The sequence below is a fragment of the Pelodiscus sinensis genome, chromosome 4 (assembly GCF_052426305.1).
Source record: "Pelodiscus sinensis isolate ZL-2025 chromosome 4, ASM5242630v1, whole genome shotgun sequence".
In the NCBI taxonomy this organism is placed as follows: domain Eukaryota; kingdom Metazoa; phylum Chordata; order Testudines; family Trionychidae; genus Pelodiscus; species Pelodiscus sinensis.
In genome coordinates, this window is record NC_143055.1 from 35,028,666 (window position 1) to 35,045,560 (window position 16,895).

Here is a 16,895-nt window from a genome sequence, read left to right on the forward strand (position 1 = left end):
GTCTTAAACTGTTCACACTCAGCCTTCGGGCACTGAAACTCAACAGTCCAGAGCAGAGCTGTCATCCTTCCCTTCACAAATATTATGGAGGGTACATCACGCAGCTATAAACACAGGGATGTTGTCATTTTCCAGCTTCATCTTCCTGTACAGACATCACCAGTGGGATTTTAAAAATCCAAGAGCACACTCCATAGTCATTCTGCACCTGTTCAGCCTGCTGTTAAACCACTCCTTGATCCTGTTATGGCTCCCTGTGTATGGTTTCATGAGCCATGGCACTAAGAGGTAGATGGGGTCTCTTAGGATCACAATGGGCATTTTGACTTCTCTCACAGTGATCTCCTGATCTGGAAAGAAAGTCCCTGCTTGAAGCTTCCTGAACAAGCCAGTGTTCTGAAATATTTATGCATCATGTACCTTTCCACTTGGAGGCTAAGTGGCCTCATGCCAGACCTGGAATATGTTCCAGAACTGGAATATGGTGCCATTGCCCTTGCTCTTGCCCCTCCACAGTTAGGGAAGCTCATCTGTGCAAAGCCATCCACAATTTCTTGTACATTACCCAGAGTCATGGTCTTTCACGGTCTGGAGTAGCCAGCTTCCACAGTGCAATCGCTACACACTTCTCTCCCGGCAGGGCAGCTCTCATTCTCATGTCCTTGTGCCACAGGGTGGGAATGAGCTCATCACACAGTCCCATGAAAGGTTATGTCAATCTTCCAGGGTTCAAATTAGTGGGCCTAGTGAAGACATGCTAATTCAAACTGAGAGGAGCACTCCAGTCAATGCCATCAGTCCTGCTTCCACGAGGAGTAAGAGAAGTTAAAGGGAGAGTGTTCTCCCTTTGACTTCCTTCCAAAAGTTGACTTAAGCTACTTCAACTTCAGCTGTGCAATTCATGTAGCTTAAGTTGAGTATTTTAATTTGACCTTATGCTGTAGTGTAGACATACGTAAAGTGGCTTTCCTCATCTAAAAGTGCTGAAGCCACAGCTCATCATCCCAGGCTTGCATGATGACATGATACCACCACATTGTTTCCAGAACACAAAAGCAGCATTAGAGTAGGCCCTGAAAAGGTCAAATTTGTACAACTCTCCCTTTCATTACAAATAATCCAAAATGACATTGACTTGGCAGTATTACACACTATATTTTCTTCAGGATGAATTTTCCTCAACAATGTCTTCAATTTATTCTCTTTTAATTTAAAAAAACACTTCATTAGGTATGTATAACTTTCCCATTCATTTTTGGTCTAACCGTAGAACCAAACTAACAACAAAAATTGTCTTCCTAGACTGGAGAACAGTTTCTCAGGGTGTCACTGAGCATATCAGGTTAATTTTGCCCCTGTATCAGAGGAGCAGCAAAATGCTTATACATCACCTGAGTCTTCAAAAATAAGATTTAAGTGGTACTGAAGTAGTTCCTCTGCCTTGTGGTGACTACCTTCAAAAAGGTGAATTTCCTACTTCTGCTCTGCAGTCATTAATTGGAAAATTCTTATGTGTACGTACAGTGGTACTGGTTTGTAGAATTGTGGGTTAAGATTTCTGTTGATATTTTATGCCATTCTACATTGTATGTGGTTATGGTTGGGGCCCAGACTTTGCCTACACTGTAAAATGGATTGAATTCTAATGTTAAATAGTTTTTAACAGCAGTAGTTTTAGCAAGGAATTGGATGTGTCTAGTGACTTTTTTATGGGATAGGTCTGCTAAGGTCTTCATTGTAATATTTCAATACTCAGATTGAAACTCCCTCATATACTATGAGACCAAATTATGTACAATCTAGAGTGCATGTGTAAATATCAGGGCTTTTCCTAAAAAATCATGATTTTGGAGTGGCCCATATTGAGCTGCACAGTACATGTGGTGAAATATGCAAATGTAAATTATTTCAAAGGATGTCATTAAGAGGAGACCAGATTGTCTACAGGTACTAGCAAGCATTTAAACTCACCTATTTTTGACAGTCCTGAGGTTTGTTACAGCATACAGGTAGGTGACTACTGTGAATGATGAAAGTTTAGAGCTGAGGCTGCACCTCTAGTTAGCTTATAAAAACATATGCCTTCTTGCAAGAAAAATGTTTTATCTTATTGGTGATAGATTGGTACCCAGATTTAATTGTCAGCTCTTTTCACTTCAGTTCAAAATTGTAACTGCTATATATTCAGTCCAGAGTGCAATTTTAATTATAAATAAAAAACAGGCAAATGTCTTTTTTCTGGGATGTAGTTTTATGCTTATTATTAAGAATCCATAAAGATGTAATTCCATTAAAATACAATAAAAACAGACCAGTTTAATTCCTGTTGTAACCACATTGATTCAGTAAGGTTAAACCAAAGATGAATTTACTCCAATTAAGTTGTTCTTATTTCAAGAGGCAAGGAGGACAGACAATATGTCATTTCACTTTTTTTCTGGCATATTTTGAAATACTGGGGGAGATGCTTACAGAATACATTCCAGAGGATATTCGTTGTTTCTCTTTTTCAGTAAATCATTTTGTTATCATATTTAGTGTTTGCTTTATACCAGAAGAGGTTTGGAGTGTATTATGTATTTACCACAGCATGAAGCAAGTACTCTAGGGCTGTGTCTACACTGGGCCACTTATTCCGGAAAATCAGCCGCTTTTCTGGAATAAGCTGTGAGCTGTCTACACTGGCCCTTTAATTTCCGGAAAAGCAACGACGCTCTACTGTACAAAATCAGCCGCTATTCTGGAAAAACTATTCTGCTCCTGCTCGGGCATAAGTCCTTATTCCGGAACACTGTTCCGGAAAAGGGCCAGTGTAGACAGCACAGTAGTCTTTTCCGGAAAAAAGCCCCAATCGCGAAAATGGCAATCGGGGCTCTTTTCCGGAAAAGCGCGCCTACATTGGCCACAGATGCTTTTCCGGAAAAAGGGCTTTTCCGGAAAAGCAGCCTGCCAATGTAGACGCTCCTTTTCCGGAAAAACTGAAAATGGAATAGTATTCCGTTTTAAGCAGTTCCAGAAATTCATGCCAGTGTAGACACAGTCTAGGAGGCATAAGCTCAATAGCTCCCTAAACTCCCATTAAAACTAGGGTAGGGCCTTTATAATCCCAAGATCCTTGACAATGTCAGCAGTTCTGAACTTTGACTGCAGGATGTGAGGGTATGTCTACTCTACCCCCCTAGTTCGAACTAGGGGGGTAATGTAGTCATACGGAGTTGCAAATGAAGCCTGGGATTTGAATTTCACGGGCTTCATTTGCATAAAGCCGGCCGGCGACATTTTTAAATGCTGGCTAGGTTGGACCCCGTGCCGCACGGCTACACGCAGCACGGACTAGCTAGTTTGGATTAGGCTTCCTAATCCGAACTAGCTGTACACCCTATTCCACGAGGCGTACAGCTAGTTCGGATTAGGAAGCCTAATCCGAACTAGCTAGTCCGTGCCGCGTGTAGCCGTGCGGCACAGGGTCCGACCTAGCCGGCATTTAAAAATGGCGCCGGCCAGCTTTATGCAAATGAAGCCCAGGAAATTCAAATCCTGGGCTTCATTTGCAACTCTGTATGACTACATTACCCCTCCTAGTTCGAACTAGGGGGGTAGTGTAGACATACCCTGAGAGAGAGGTAATGGGCACACCATAGTTGCACCTTTCACAGTGCTAGAACTCAGTGAGTATGTCTACATGGCAATTCAACAATTGCAGCTAGTCTGACTCTGACTCAAGATGAGGGAATATTATAGATGTTCAGGCTTGGACTGGAATCAGATCTCTGTGACCTCCCCTCTCAGGCTATGTCTACACTGGCGGATTCTTGAGCAAGAACATCTTGGCAGTGTCTAGACTGCATCCCTTTTCCATAAAAGGGATGCAAATTAGACATATCGCAATTGCAAATGGAGGGATAAGGGATCTTTCAGAAAAGGCTTTATTTTCCGAAAGATCTGCGTCTAGACTGGCGCTTTTTTCTGGCAAAGCTCCGAGCCTGAAAAAAGCGGCAGCCATTTTTATGCTAATGAAGTGGGGGGATTTAAATCCCCGCTTCATTTGCAATTGAGATATGTCTAATTTGTATCCCTTTTACGGAAAAGGGATTCAGTCTAGACACAGCCCTTGTGCAAGAATCCCTGCACAAGAACTCTTGCACAAGAACACATCCACACTGCCCTCAGCTTTTGTGCAAGAGCATCCATGGCAGTGTGGATGCTCTCTTGCACAAGAAAGCTCTGATGGCCATTTTAGCCATAGGGCTTCACGAGCTCCTGCGCAAGAGGGCTTACACCTGTTGAAAAGAGCGTAGCTCTTGTGCAAGAAGCCCTCTCTTCCCACTCCCCACTGTAAATCTTCTTGTGCAAGAGCAGATGGGCAGTGTGGATGCTCTGCGGAAGAATGGCTGTTCTTGAGCAAGAACCCTCCAGTGTAGACATAGCCCCACAGTTTGAAACCCACAGGGTTCCAGAAGCTGGGCTCCATCCTGAGCCTAAATGTCTACACAGCCCCTTAGCTTAAGCCTCACAAGTCTGCGTTAGCAGAGGATTTTAAGTGCAGTGTAGACATACTAGAGTAGGGTGGGAACAGGAAACCATGCAGAATTTTAGTCTAATGAGGAACAGGCACCCTGAGTGCATCTTGTGTGCATAGGAGCATAAGGAGATGAAAAGGGCCTGTTGTCTAAAGGTGCTGTGGAGACAGCATTGCTAATCTCTTGAAAAATCTAATACCAGGTAGAAGGCTGCCTTTGATAGCCTACATAGAGGGAAACACCTAGCTAAAATATCAGATCATTCTTTCTAGTTGGTGGTGAGGGGGACAGATGGTAATACTGTATGAGGGATTGTGGTCTGATGGGGAATTTTTTCAATTATGATAAAAAAAAGTAATGATTCAGAGCATCATGCTGTGAACATTGTTAACCTACATAACCGCATGATACTAATACTGTTAACCTCATCCTCCTTCCCCCTCTTCCTTCCTACTGTTTGTCATATTCACTTGTTGCATTTTGTCTTTAGGATGCAAGCTCTTCGGGCTGGGGCTGTTAACCTATTTTTTTTTCCAGTGTGTATCACTATGCAGCCCTAACCTGACTGTAGCTTTTGGAAGCTGTAATAATAATAACAGTATAATAATAATATATAGTAATGTATAAGGGTACGTCTACACTGCAACGTTAATTCGAACTAACTTAGTTCGAATTAGTTAATTCAAACTAAGCTAATTCGAACTAACGGATCCAGACTAAAAAACTAGTTAGAATTATCATTTTGCTAATTCGAACTAGCATGTCCACATTAAGTGGACCCTGAACCAGGCTTAAGGATGGCCGGAAGCAGTGCCAGCAGGGCATCAGAGGAGGACTTAGAGCGTGGAGATGCTGTCTCAGGCTAGCCGAGGGCTGTGCTTAAAGGGTCCCGACCCCCACCCCAGACAGATAGTTCTCAGGGGTGTCCCGCTTGCAAAGCAGTCCTGGCTTGGATTGCCCAGAGTACCCACACTGGGCACACCACAGCACTCGGCCATCAGACCGGCTGCACTTGCCGCAGGCTGCCATCTGGGGAGATGGAGCAATTGGGGGGCTGCAGGAAAGCTTCCACCCCCAGAAGCCCGCAGAGCCAGCCCAGTCCTACCCATCGGGGGCGCATACCCCATTCCTCCCTCACCTTCTTCCACTTACCCTTCCCTAGCCCCTCTTCTTGATGTACAAAATAAAGAACAATTGTGTTAAAAAATGGAATCTGTCTTTATTGAACAAAACTGGCGGAGACTGGGAAAAGGAGGTGGGAGAGGGGAAGAGAGAGGGTGGGAGAGGGGAGGGCAACTAAAATGATCAGGGGTGGGGAACAGGTCCCATATGAAGAGAGGGTAAAGAGACTGGAACTTTTCAGCTTAGAAAAGAGGAGACGGAGGGGGAACAGGATAGAGGTCTCTAAAAGCAGGAGTTGGGTGGAGAGGGTGCATCAAGAAAAGTTCTTCATTAGTTCCCATAAAGAAGGACTAGAGGACACCAAAGGAAAGGAATGGGCAGCAGGCTTCAAACTAGTAACAGAAAGTTGTTCTTCATAAAGCAAAGAGTCAACCTGTGGAACTCCTTGCTGCAGGAGGCTGTGAAGGCTTGAACTAGAACAGAGTTTAAAGGGAAGTGAGATCAAGTCATGGAGGTTGGGTCCATGGAGTGCTATTAGCCAGGGGGTAGGAGTGGTGTCCCTGCCCAAGGTTTGTGGAAGGCTGGAGAGGGATGGCACGAGACAAATGGCTTGGTCACTGTCTTCGGTCCATCCCCTCCAGGATCCCTAGGGTTGGCCGCTGTCGGCAGACAGGCTACTGGGCTAGATGGACCTTTGGTCTGACCCAGGACAGCCATTGTAAGCTCAGGGCTCAGGGTCGGGGGTCTCAGTGGACCACCTTGATTTTCATGCACACCTGCTCCTGGGTGGCCAGGCTGGCAGCTCTCCTGCCCTAGCCGGCCACTTTCCTGTGCCCAGTGCGGAGGTCGTGGACGAGGTCCACGATGTCCACACTAGCCCTGGCGGGTGCCCGCCTCTTGCGGTCCCAGGCAAGCTCCTGGGAGCCGCCAGCCTGGTCCCGGGAAGAGAGGGAGGGCTGGGGGGCATCAGGTGGGTGGGTCGATCCATGCCAGGTGCAGGGTCTGCTGGCTGGGTGCTGGCAGGCTTGCACCTGGCACGGGCACCGTAGCCAGCCCGTGCCCCTTTAAGGGGTCCGGGGCCGGGAAGGGGTGCAGATGAGTTTCCCTGGTGTTGGCCAGAGTGGCCACCAGGGAAACCTGGGGAGGGCTAGCCTCCCACTAGTTCGAATTAAGGGGCTACACACCCCTTAATTCAAACTAGCTAGTTCAAACTAGGCTTAATCCTCAACATATGAGGTTTTCCTAGTTCGAACTAAGCGCTCCGCTAGTTCGAATTAAATTGGAACTAGCGGAGCGCTAGTGTAGCGCCTATTAAAGTTAGTTCAAACTAACGTCCGTTAGTTCGAACTAACTTTGTAGTGTAGACATACCCTCACTTATTGGCATTAAAATTTACATAGATTATCAGGACTTTTTGTCCCAGTGGCCTAGTTGAGAATACAACGTACAAATGCAAATGGTTAAATTTAAAAATAAAACCTTTTGGAGATTATTACATCAACTATTTTTATAGATCAAAAGGAGCTATGGTATGTAATAACTTCCATTTTAAAAGGCAATACACTTCTGAGATCTAGTTGTTACTCTGTTAACAATTTAAGTGATAACTTTTGTTGGCATATACACACAAGCTTAGATGTAAGATATACTCTGTGGTCAACTGTATTTATTTTCTTTCCTAGAAAAGTGGTTAAACCAATATTACACATCCTGTGCTTACAAAATTCCAGAAAGGCTATATCACAGTAAATAATGGTAGTTGGTGTGATTTACATCCAGAAATGTAAACTGAAACAGTGAGGTGAAATGTGTTATTTATAATGAACTAAAATAGGCTGTGAGTACTGACATATATGTGTTAGACTCAGTCACTTTTATACAGAAGCTAGGGCTTAAAAATACAATTATTAACTATGTTTTAGTAAATTAGTTCTTAAGAACCAACCAAGAATGGGGTTCCGTTATACTAGGTACTAAACAAATAATAGAAGAGACCATTGTTATCTCTTAGGGTATGTATAGACTGCCAGAGGTATCCCGAAGGTACAGATACTGGAGGTATCCCGAAATAGCTATCCCACGTCCAAGGAACGTGTCCATTTTTCGAAATAATGGATGTTATTTTGGCATCTCTGTAAACCTCATTCCACAAGGAATAGCCTATTTCAAAATAAAATCAAAATAAGATACGCAATTTGCATAGCACAAATTGCGTATCTTATATTGATTTTAGAGTGCAGTCTAAACATATCCAAAGGGTTTACAATTAGGTTAAAAATGCACTTCCATATTTATTTACTCAATTTTATTTTGAAAATTTAAATCCTACTATTTTCAGGTGTCGAACTCAACATCTTGAAAAATGGCTAAATTTTAAAGGGGAGGTACTCAGCACTTTCTGAAATCAGGTCCCTCTGTATCTCAAGTTGGCCTCCCCAAAATCAATACTTTTTTTTAATTGATTTAGAACTCCATCCATTGTGTTAAATTGGGCCTCAGTTGGATACGAGCTTGTATAACGGACTGGCACAGACTGGCAACAGCACTAACTTGTATAACAAATAAATCCAAAGTCATTACTGCCCCATACTGTATTTAAAGTTATTAGTCCTCAAATCTGCTATTGTCCACCATTAAAGATCCTGTTCCATAAGATGCTAGGTGTCTCAACTCCCACTGAAGACAAAAGGAATTAAATACTCAGCACTTTGTGAAGTAACAAAAAAAGGTCAGTACTAGCAATACTTAAAAAAATCCATTACAATTTAAATTTGCCAGAAGTTGCCCCTTTCCCTACTCCATGAGGCTGTTCTCTCTCTGATTTTATTACTTGTGTTCCTGATTTTTATATATGGATTGTGAGGGTGAGTGATCTGTTACACTACTACAAAATACTTATTAAACTGTTTTTTTAAAATTATATGTACCCTGAGGCTTTCAGAATGCATCTGAAGTAGTGATAGAAAGCACTTCTCTCAAATTATTAATGACTAAAGTATTTACCTGTTGTTGCCCAAGTCCTTGTGGGGGCTCAGAGTGGGGATGTGTGAAGCAGTCAGGGCAGGGAGCTGTGAAGTGTGCGGGGGAAGGGTTAAGGGCAGGGGTAAGCGATTCAGGACTGAAGGGCAGGGGGTAGGAGATGTGGGGGGGCCTCAGGCCATGAGGTGGGCAGCCGAGGGCAGGGAGTTGGGTGTGAGGGGATGCCCAGAGCAGGGGGTGTGGGGAACAAGGGCAGAGGGCTGGGTGTGTGTGGGGGGGGGGGCACTCAGGACAGGAGGTGGGAGGAGCAAGGAATCAGGGAAGGGGGCCTAAAGCCAGGAGACTCTGGGCAAGGAGCTGGCAGGTTGAGGGGGACTTATTGAGGCTGCTTGTGGTGGCAAGGGTGGCACCGCTCCCGCGGCAACTCTTCCTGGGGGTCAGGGTTATGATGCCCTGGCAGCTCCTCCCAAAAGGGAAGAGAGCGGAGAAGCAGATCCTCCCAGGGGGTTGGGGTTGCACTGCCCAGAACCCCCCCCCCCCAGCTAGCAGCTTCTGGAGGGGGCGGGCTGCCCAGGCCCTGGCATTTCCTCCTGGGGGCCACGAGGGCAGGGCTGCCTGCCCCCTCTGGCATCACTTTTCAGGGGAGGGGATTGGCTGCAGTTCCTGGCCCACTGATGTTTCCTGGGCGAGAGGCAGGGCTGTGCTGTGGCCCCGGGGGTGGAGGGAGTTGTGGAGGTTGGACCGGAGGCCAGGAGCCCTCCCAACACATCTAGCACTGTGGCTGAGAGCCAGGAGGGAGGGTTTGCGGGACTGCTTACCCATGATGGCAATGTGGACAGTCACTCTGTTCCTGGTGTGGCTACTCCTTTGTGATCACTCTGCAGTGTATCTGACCCATGTGCTCACTGCCCCCGGTGATCACTCTGTAGTATGACTGTCCTTCCCATCAGACCCCTCCCTTTTCCATGTTATGGAAAACAATCAGATTCCAAGCACATTCAATTTTCCTGGAACAACCAAATACTGACCTTGCTTTTTAGTTAAGATAAGAGGAAGCTGCATACCAAATTTGGTCATACTAGCTCTTATCATTTAGGAGGAGTTCTGGAACAGATAGCAGGCAGGCAGACAGAGACATTTCTAATATTTTTGGGAAAAAAGATGTTTTCAGGAAGGGATTTTATAAAGGAGATTATGAGTTACTGCGCCACAACCAATACAGAGGATTTGCATTATGCATTGTATTTCAGATGAAGAGTGTCTGCAAGGAACCAATCAAAATCCTCTTGGAACTAATGAGGAGGGAGAAATCATGGTGGGAAAAAGCATATGTAGTGATAACTAATAGTAACTATTTGTATAACTACAGCAAACTCCATGGCAAAAGCAGATTTAAAAAATGCATGAGTTTACTGTAGTTTGTCTGGGAAGCTGTTCTTCACTACATTTTATTAGCATTAGCAAGCTGAGGATATCAGAGGGGTAGCCGTGTTAGTCTGAATCTGCAAAAGCAGCTTCTCCTCTCTTGGAATTCACACCTCCAGATCAGCTACTAGCAGTGGGCCTCATCCTCGGTGATTGGATCCACCTCGTCATCTCCAGCCTGATTCTGGCCTGCATATTTATACCTGCCCCTGGAAATTTCCACTACATGCATCTGATGAAGTGGGTCTTTGCCCACAAAAGCTTATGCTCCAACACTTCAGTTAGTCAAACATAATGTAAGCGGGGGAATGGTCCCGCTCTTGTGGGGAACTTTCCTGGCTTCTATACACCCCGGTGAAATGAACCAGCGAAAGGATCTGAGTCCCCGCTCCCACTTCCTTTACCCCACGGCTCCCTGATCCTGAGGGCTCCCCCTCCACTCTCCTGAGTAGCAGAGCCCTTGAAACCCCAACAAGGCTGGGCCCAGGTTTCCTGGGGCTTAATCCCTGACCTTGTAGTCACTAGGGGCAGGAGTTAGGGTGTCCCCACTCCGAAGTGCTCTCTTTACACTGCAGGCCTTCTTGGCCCAGTGATCACTTCATAAGGTTCAAAGCAAATACAATTTATTAAACATCAACTGATTAAAGAGAATAGAATAAGAAACAATGAGAATGGTTAAATGAGAACACACAGCCCTGCTCTGTAGCACAGGGACATCAAAACAGCAGTCTGCAGAGTGTAAGGACAGTCCACAGTCTCTTCCTTAGAAGCCCTGGATGTGCTGCAAGGGGCTGCAGGCTGGACACGCTTGCACTGGCAGTGACCACACAGCCTCAGTCTCTAAGTGGCCAGACCCCTCTCCCAGTCCAGAGCCTTTCCCCACACTTTGCAGGTCCCAGTAGCTCACCACATCCAGCTGCAGGCTGTGCTGCTTGGCCAGTTCCAGCTCCTTGTGTTGCCTCTCTGTTCCTTTTGGCTTTCTGAGCACTGCCAGTCTGCTGCTCAACACAGGGTCTGCACTGCTTGGCCTGTCTGTGTCTGGTTCTGTCGCTGCAGGACTTCTTCTTGTACTCCTCTTTCAGCTCTCTGTCTTTGCAGGACCTCTTCTGCACACAGCTTGTTTGTTCAGAGACAGAGCCAGAACAATCCCCACTTACAACCTGTCAGTCAGGCTGAGCTGGAGTGTTGACTGCTTTCCATTGTCTCTGGGGTCTGTCAGTCTCATGAACCCTTCCCCTTCTGAAGCTGGTAAACCAAAAAACTCCCACAGAGTTTTAGTAAGGGGTAACAGTCCCCTTACAATAAGGTGCCACAGGACTCCTCGTCGCTCAAGTTGAAGATGCAGACCAAAAATTACATTACAAAGATGATGGAAAGTTTAGCAGGTCTGGTTGACATACTTACAAAAGACTGAAGTAGTGATAAACTCATTCTCATATTGGATATTTGTATTAATATTGGGGATTTGAGTGTGAAGCTAGATGGCTTATTGATGCTACAGAGGCAGAAAGCTGACGGGGTGAAAGAAGAGCTAGTTATGAACTTCCACACCAGTAGTCTGGAAAGTTAAATTGCACATTTAGGCCATGTCTACACTATGAGATAAGAGCAAATTTACTAAGGTCAGTTTTTTGTAGCACCTGATTTTGTCAAGGTCCATGTTCCTACTGTTCACATGAATTTGACACAATTCAAAGTAGCATGTCCACATGGGGGCTACTGTCAGTTTTGAGAGTGATGTATTCTGGTTAGCTATCCCACAGTTACTTCGCCCCTTGCATTCTGGGTTATGTTCCCAGTGTAAACTGGAACCAAAACTATGCAGTGAGTGCTTCTGGGGATATGTCGTCAGCATCTCATAGTGCACTCATCTCCTCCCCTTCACCCCACCACTTGAAAGCAGTGGTAAACAATCACTTCACACACTTTTTTCCCCTTGTTATCCACATATAGCACATAGCATGGACTCCATCATGGATTCTGTTGAGCATCAAAGCATGACGATAATCATATTACTCAGAGTGAGCCTTATCTTAGAGCATGTCCAGGGTCCGCTGGAGCGAGGAAGAATCTCGTCAGGCCATGAACATATTCTTTTGCGAAGCACTTGGGTTGAGCAACTGGAAATGCTGCCAACTTTCAATTCTCTGGACACATAGGGACATTGGTTCTGGTGCTATCGGAGAAGCACATAATGGTGGGATGGCATAGTTATGGGATGACTGGCAAGAGCTGCAAAACTTTTATATATGTAAGGTCACTCTCATGAAAGTTTGTATATGGCTTTCCCCCACCCTGAAGCACAAGAATACCAGAATGAGATCTGCTCTGACAGTGAAGTGAATGGCAATTGCCCTATGAAAGCTTGCAATGCCATACAGCTACCAGTCAGCTAGAAATCAATGTGGGGTGGGTAAGTGTGCTACTCAGGTGTGCTGCCTGCTCTGAAGTCTGCTAGCCAAACTGGAAATGAAATTCAAAATTTTCCAGTTCTTTTCCTGGTCACTTGGGGTATGTTTACACTAGCTCATTAATTCGAGCTAGATAGGCAAATCAGGCAACTGGAGTTGCAAATGAAGCCCAGGATTTAAATATCCCAGGCTTTATTTGCATGTTCCTGTCCGGACGCCATTTTTAAATCCCCCTTAGTTCGAACGAACTGCCTGCGGCTACACGCAACAGTTTAAAGTTAATACAAACTAAATCCTTAGTTTGGATTAACTGTTACTCCTCATGGAATGGAATGAGGTGTAACAGTTAATCCGAACTAAGGATTTATTTAAATCCTGGGCTTCATTTGCAACTCCGGTTGCCTGATTTGGCTACCTAGCTCGAATTAATGAGATAGTGTAGACATACCCTTGGAGAGCAGTAGAGTTGAAAGTACTGGCCAGAGTGGACACTGTGGGGTACTATAGGATGCATGCTAGAAGCCAAAAACTATGGGGCTATGTCTACATTGGCGGGTTCTTGCACAAGAACACATCCACACTGCCATGTGCTTTTGCGCCAGAGCATCCATGGCAGTGTGGACGTTGTCTTGCGCAAAAAAGCTCTGATGGCCATTTTAGCCATAGGGCTTTCTTGTGCAAGAAGCCCCTGCCGTGTATCCACACTGCCCTGTTGCACAAGAGGGCTTACACTTGTTAGAAAAGAGCGTAACTCTTCTGACACCATACTGTAAATCTTCTTGCACAAGAGCAGGTGGGCAGTGTGGATGCTCTGAGGGTTCTTGCACAAGAACCCGCCAGTGTAGACATAGCCTGACAGGGGTGGCCAACCTGTAGCTCCAGAGCCACATGTGTCTCTTCAGAAGATAATATGGGACTCCTTTCATAGGTACCAAATCCAGTGCTGGAGCTGCAAGTGCCAACTTTCCACTGGTCCAGAGGCTGTTCAATCCCCAACTCTGCCCTAGGTGCTGTCCCCCTCTGCCCTTTTCTCCTAGGATCCTGCCACTTCCCACATTCTCCACTGAACCTGTCACACCCATGCTTCTCCCCTCCAGTGTCTCCCATTCAGAAAGAGCTGATCACAGTGGGCAGGAACAGGCTCTGATCAGTGGGAGTGGGGGGATGTGCTGACAGTGGTGGTGAGGACATGATCAGGGCTGGTGACATATAACTGCTCTTTGGCAATGTGTATTAGAAAATTCTGGCTCCTTCTCAAGTTTAGATTAGTCATGCCTGAACTACAACTTTCTCAGCATTGTGTCTGAACTACCATAAAGTTGACCATGCAAGGTCAAATTTAGTGTCATTCTAAGCAGGAGTTCCAAAATTGACCTTAACTGCACTTAAAGTCAACAGAATTGGGATGGGCATTGTGGTTTCACTGTTTAGCAAATCAACGTAAGACAGTCAAATTGACATAAGCTCCCAGCTTACACCCGGCCTTAGTTTTGCAAATGACCTTTCTGATTGCTAAATGCCCAGCTCAGGGCCTCAAATCAGAATTTTCCCTTTTCTGTTAAATCACTAGTGCCAAGGAATTGTCAGGAGTGGACAATGTAATACCCTGGTACTGACATTGCTTCTCTTGCCAGCTCTCTACCTTTTTCAGTGCAGCCCAAATGCAGTTGCGAAGGGGCCCCCAACCCTGGGATTTCTCTACCTGTGTCTGTAAACAAGCGGGGAGACAGCCCCCCCCCCCCGGGTGGGCTCGCAGAGGTGGGGGTGAGGAAGGACGCACAACCCCTGCCAGGCAGGGCGCTTGAGGGCGTCCCTACAGCAGGGTACGGAGCCGGCGGGCAGGGGAGACGAGGGCTGCGAAGCGCGGGACAGCAGCGGCTAACCGGCCACCAGCGTGCGACCCCCAAGGCGGGGAGGCGGCCCGGGCCGCTCCGCGGAGAGGGCAGCGCTGGAAGGCAGCGATCGCTCGCTCGCTGGCTGGCGCGGGCCGGGGCCGCTCAGCACTCCGGGGCGCGCTGCGTGTCGGCCACGGGCAGAGGAGCGCCTGGGGGACGGATCCTGGCTGCCCCACCCGAATGGTCCCTCCCACCCCTCTCCCGCGCGTGGTTTGTTCCTCCTCGGCTCAAGGAGACTCCGAAACAAACACTCCCAGCGCAGCGCGGCCGCGAAGGAGTCCCCCACCCTTTGCCTTCCCTTCGCTCTCGCGAGACTAGTCCAGCTTCTCCCTTAGCGCCTAGCAGGCCGCTGCTGGAGTTCTCGCGAGTTTTGGGCAGGTTCCCACGCCTGTTGCCGCTGTTGTGTCTGAAGGGAGAACCCGGGAATGAGGGGGTGGCGCGCTTCCCCCACTCTCTCCGCTCCGCGACCGCGTGTGTGTCTCACGGGCCCGTGCACGCGCGCACTCGGCCTGGGCTGGAGGAGGCAGCTCTCGCGAGAGTAGGAGTTTTGGCGAGAGTTTGTGGAAGATGGCGCCTGTTGTGACAGGGTAAGTGCGGGGGTTTCGCAGCGCCGGGCCGGGAGCGATTCCGTTCCGCGCTCACCGGCGTCCACGCTGGGCTTGCTGCTTCCCAGTTCTCCTTCCGGGGATGCGGGAGCAACTAGCCGGGCGGCCCGGCGGAGGCCCCGAGACACGGACCCAGGGGGGTTGGGACCCCCAGGTGGCTGCATCAGGGAAGGCCCCCGGGCCATAGGCCGGGATCCTCAGGCGCATAGTGTGGGGTGGGCCGCCCTTCCCAAATCCTGCGTGGGACGTGGGGGAGCCTTCGTGCCGGACACCCCCCTTTCCGAGGTGAATGCCTTTCGTGGGGTCGGAGCACCCTTAGCCACCGGCCCGGGGGCACCAGACAAAGGCTCTTGTCTCGCTGAGGGGAAGCTGAGTGCTGCTTCCCCTCCTTCGTAGTCGAGGGGGGCAGAGCACCTCCGTCGTCAGTCACCGGGCTGCGCTGAACTCACCAGGCGCTAGGTCCCATCAGTAGGACAAGCCTTTCCCCAAGCAAATCTCCTGCTCCCTTTCAGGAGTGGGTGGAAGTTCCCGTTTCCCTCTGCCTGTTCACCGTTCTTGGGGTTACAAGTGACTATCGGTGCCAGCAGAAGAGGAGAAGCCTTTCCCACTCCAGCTGCTCCTCATTGAGTCACAATAAAGACTAGCTGCCATCCTTATCAGCGCCACTGGGCCATACGGAATAATGACCTTCCACCTGTAATCTGTGTGATGTTAATCAGTGGCATATGACTAATCAGCTTTTGTTAGGTAATAATGGTAGACTCACCATAGTGGTACAGTGCATCAGCAGTCGTTTTACACATCTCTGCTACATCTTGAGTTACACTGCACATAGCAGGCATCATTCTCCACTCTTGGGTCACACTGAATAGTTTCATCCACTCCTCTGAATACATAGTGACTCTTGAGGAATGGGGCTACATGTACAATAGCAGGCCTTGTCTGCTCGCACCCTGATAGTACAAAACAAATTCCTGATGGGTCTTAATATTGTTGAACATCTTGACATGGTGGACTTAATTTGATATTTTTACAGTGATTGTCAAAGACACGCAGAATACTCTTTTACTCTTTTTCCTTGTTGAGATTACTCTGTCTCCAAACATGGCTATTTGGTTAGAGAGACTAGCATCCTGCCTTTTCTTTTTTGGGGGGGAGGGGGAGATATTGATAGTTGTTTTTGTTTTCTTGAGAAAAGTGGCATTATAGTATTTTTCTTGTTTCATTTTGGCCTCAGTGGTTGTTCCATTTTTGTTTCTTGGTTGTTGAGAACAAGATCTAAACTGCTGCCTTGGAGGTTGCCTGGTTTCTTTCATGTTCAAATGGAGCTTGCTTCTGCTGTGTTTTTTTCCCCCCTAATACACATTCTTTAAGGCAGCAGGTGTTTGTTATGGTTTCTGTCTGGAACTATTTAGAATTGTAAGGATGAGGGAACAAGACGAAAAGTGCTTTAAAATGTTGCTTTAAATACTGCTGGGGTGGTTATGTATTAATTTTATTTCAGTTTATTTTCTTTTCATTTAATTTTCTGATCATTTGACAATTATATCCTTTGCTCATTGATTATCAAAGTGCTGTCTAATGTTCTCAGGTTTGTGTCATCCTGTGTCTTAGGATATATATGCTACATTTTCACTAATTCATAAGCCAAATCCATAATGAAGTTTCTTATGAATTACAAAATCATGCTAACAGTAGAAGAAAGGCTTGTGCTTTAACACGAGAGGAGAAAAGTGTGCTGGAGGATTCTAAAGCCAGCTCCTCATGGGCATCGACTCCCCCCTCCCCCTCCCCGCCTCTTGCTTGTCAGTTAATTGTTTACTTGACTGTATGCTCACATCCCTACTCAAAACATGCATAATTTTAGTAATTCCTATTAAAGACTGGAATTCCTTGTCATTCCCTGTGACCCTGCATCAGAGTACTTACTGACGGTCA

General features: G+C 46.8%; 1 protein-coding gene across 6 annotated transcripts in view; it reads left to right on the forward strand.

The window, feature by feature from the left end:
* Positions 1–14,619: 14,619 nt before the first annotated feature.
* RBPJ (recombination signal binding protein for immunoglobulin kappa J region) overlaps positions 14,620–16,895 on the forward strand; it is a 94,322-nt gene continuing 92,046 nt past the window's right edge. For 3 of the 6 annotated variants that reach the window (XM_006138171.5, XM_014581107.4, XM_006138172.5), the window contains exon 1: positions 14,628–14,939. Coding sequence is in view for 1 of the 6 variants with exons in the window: in XM_006138172.5 (XP_006138234.1) it covers positions 14,920–14,939 (20 nt within the window). In the remaining 5 variants the exon portion in view is untranslated. Of the gene's footprint in view, positions 14,940–16,895 lie in introns of all 6 variants that reach the window. The other 3 variants (XM_006138173.5, XM_075930621.2, XM_089777839.1) reach the window with 3 other exon arrangements.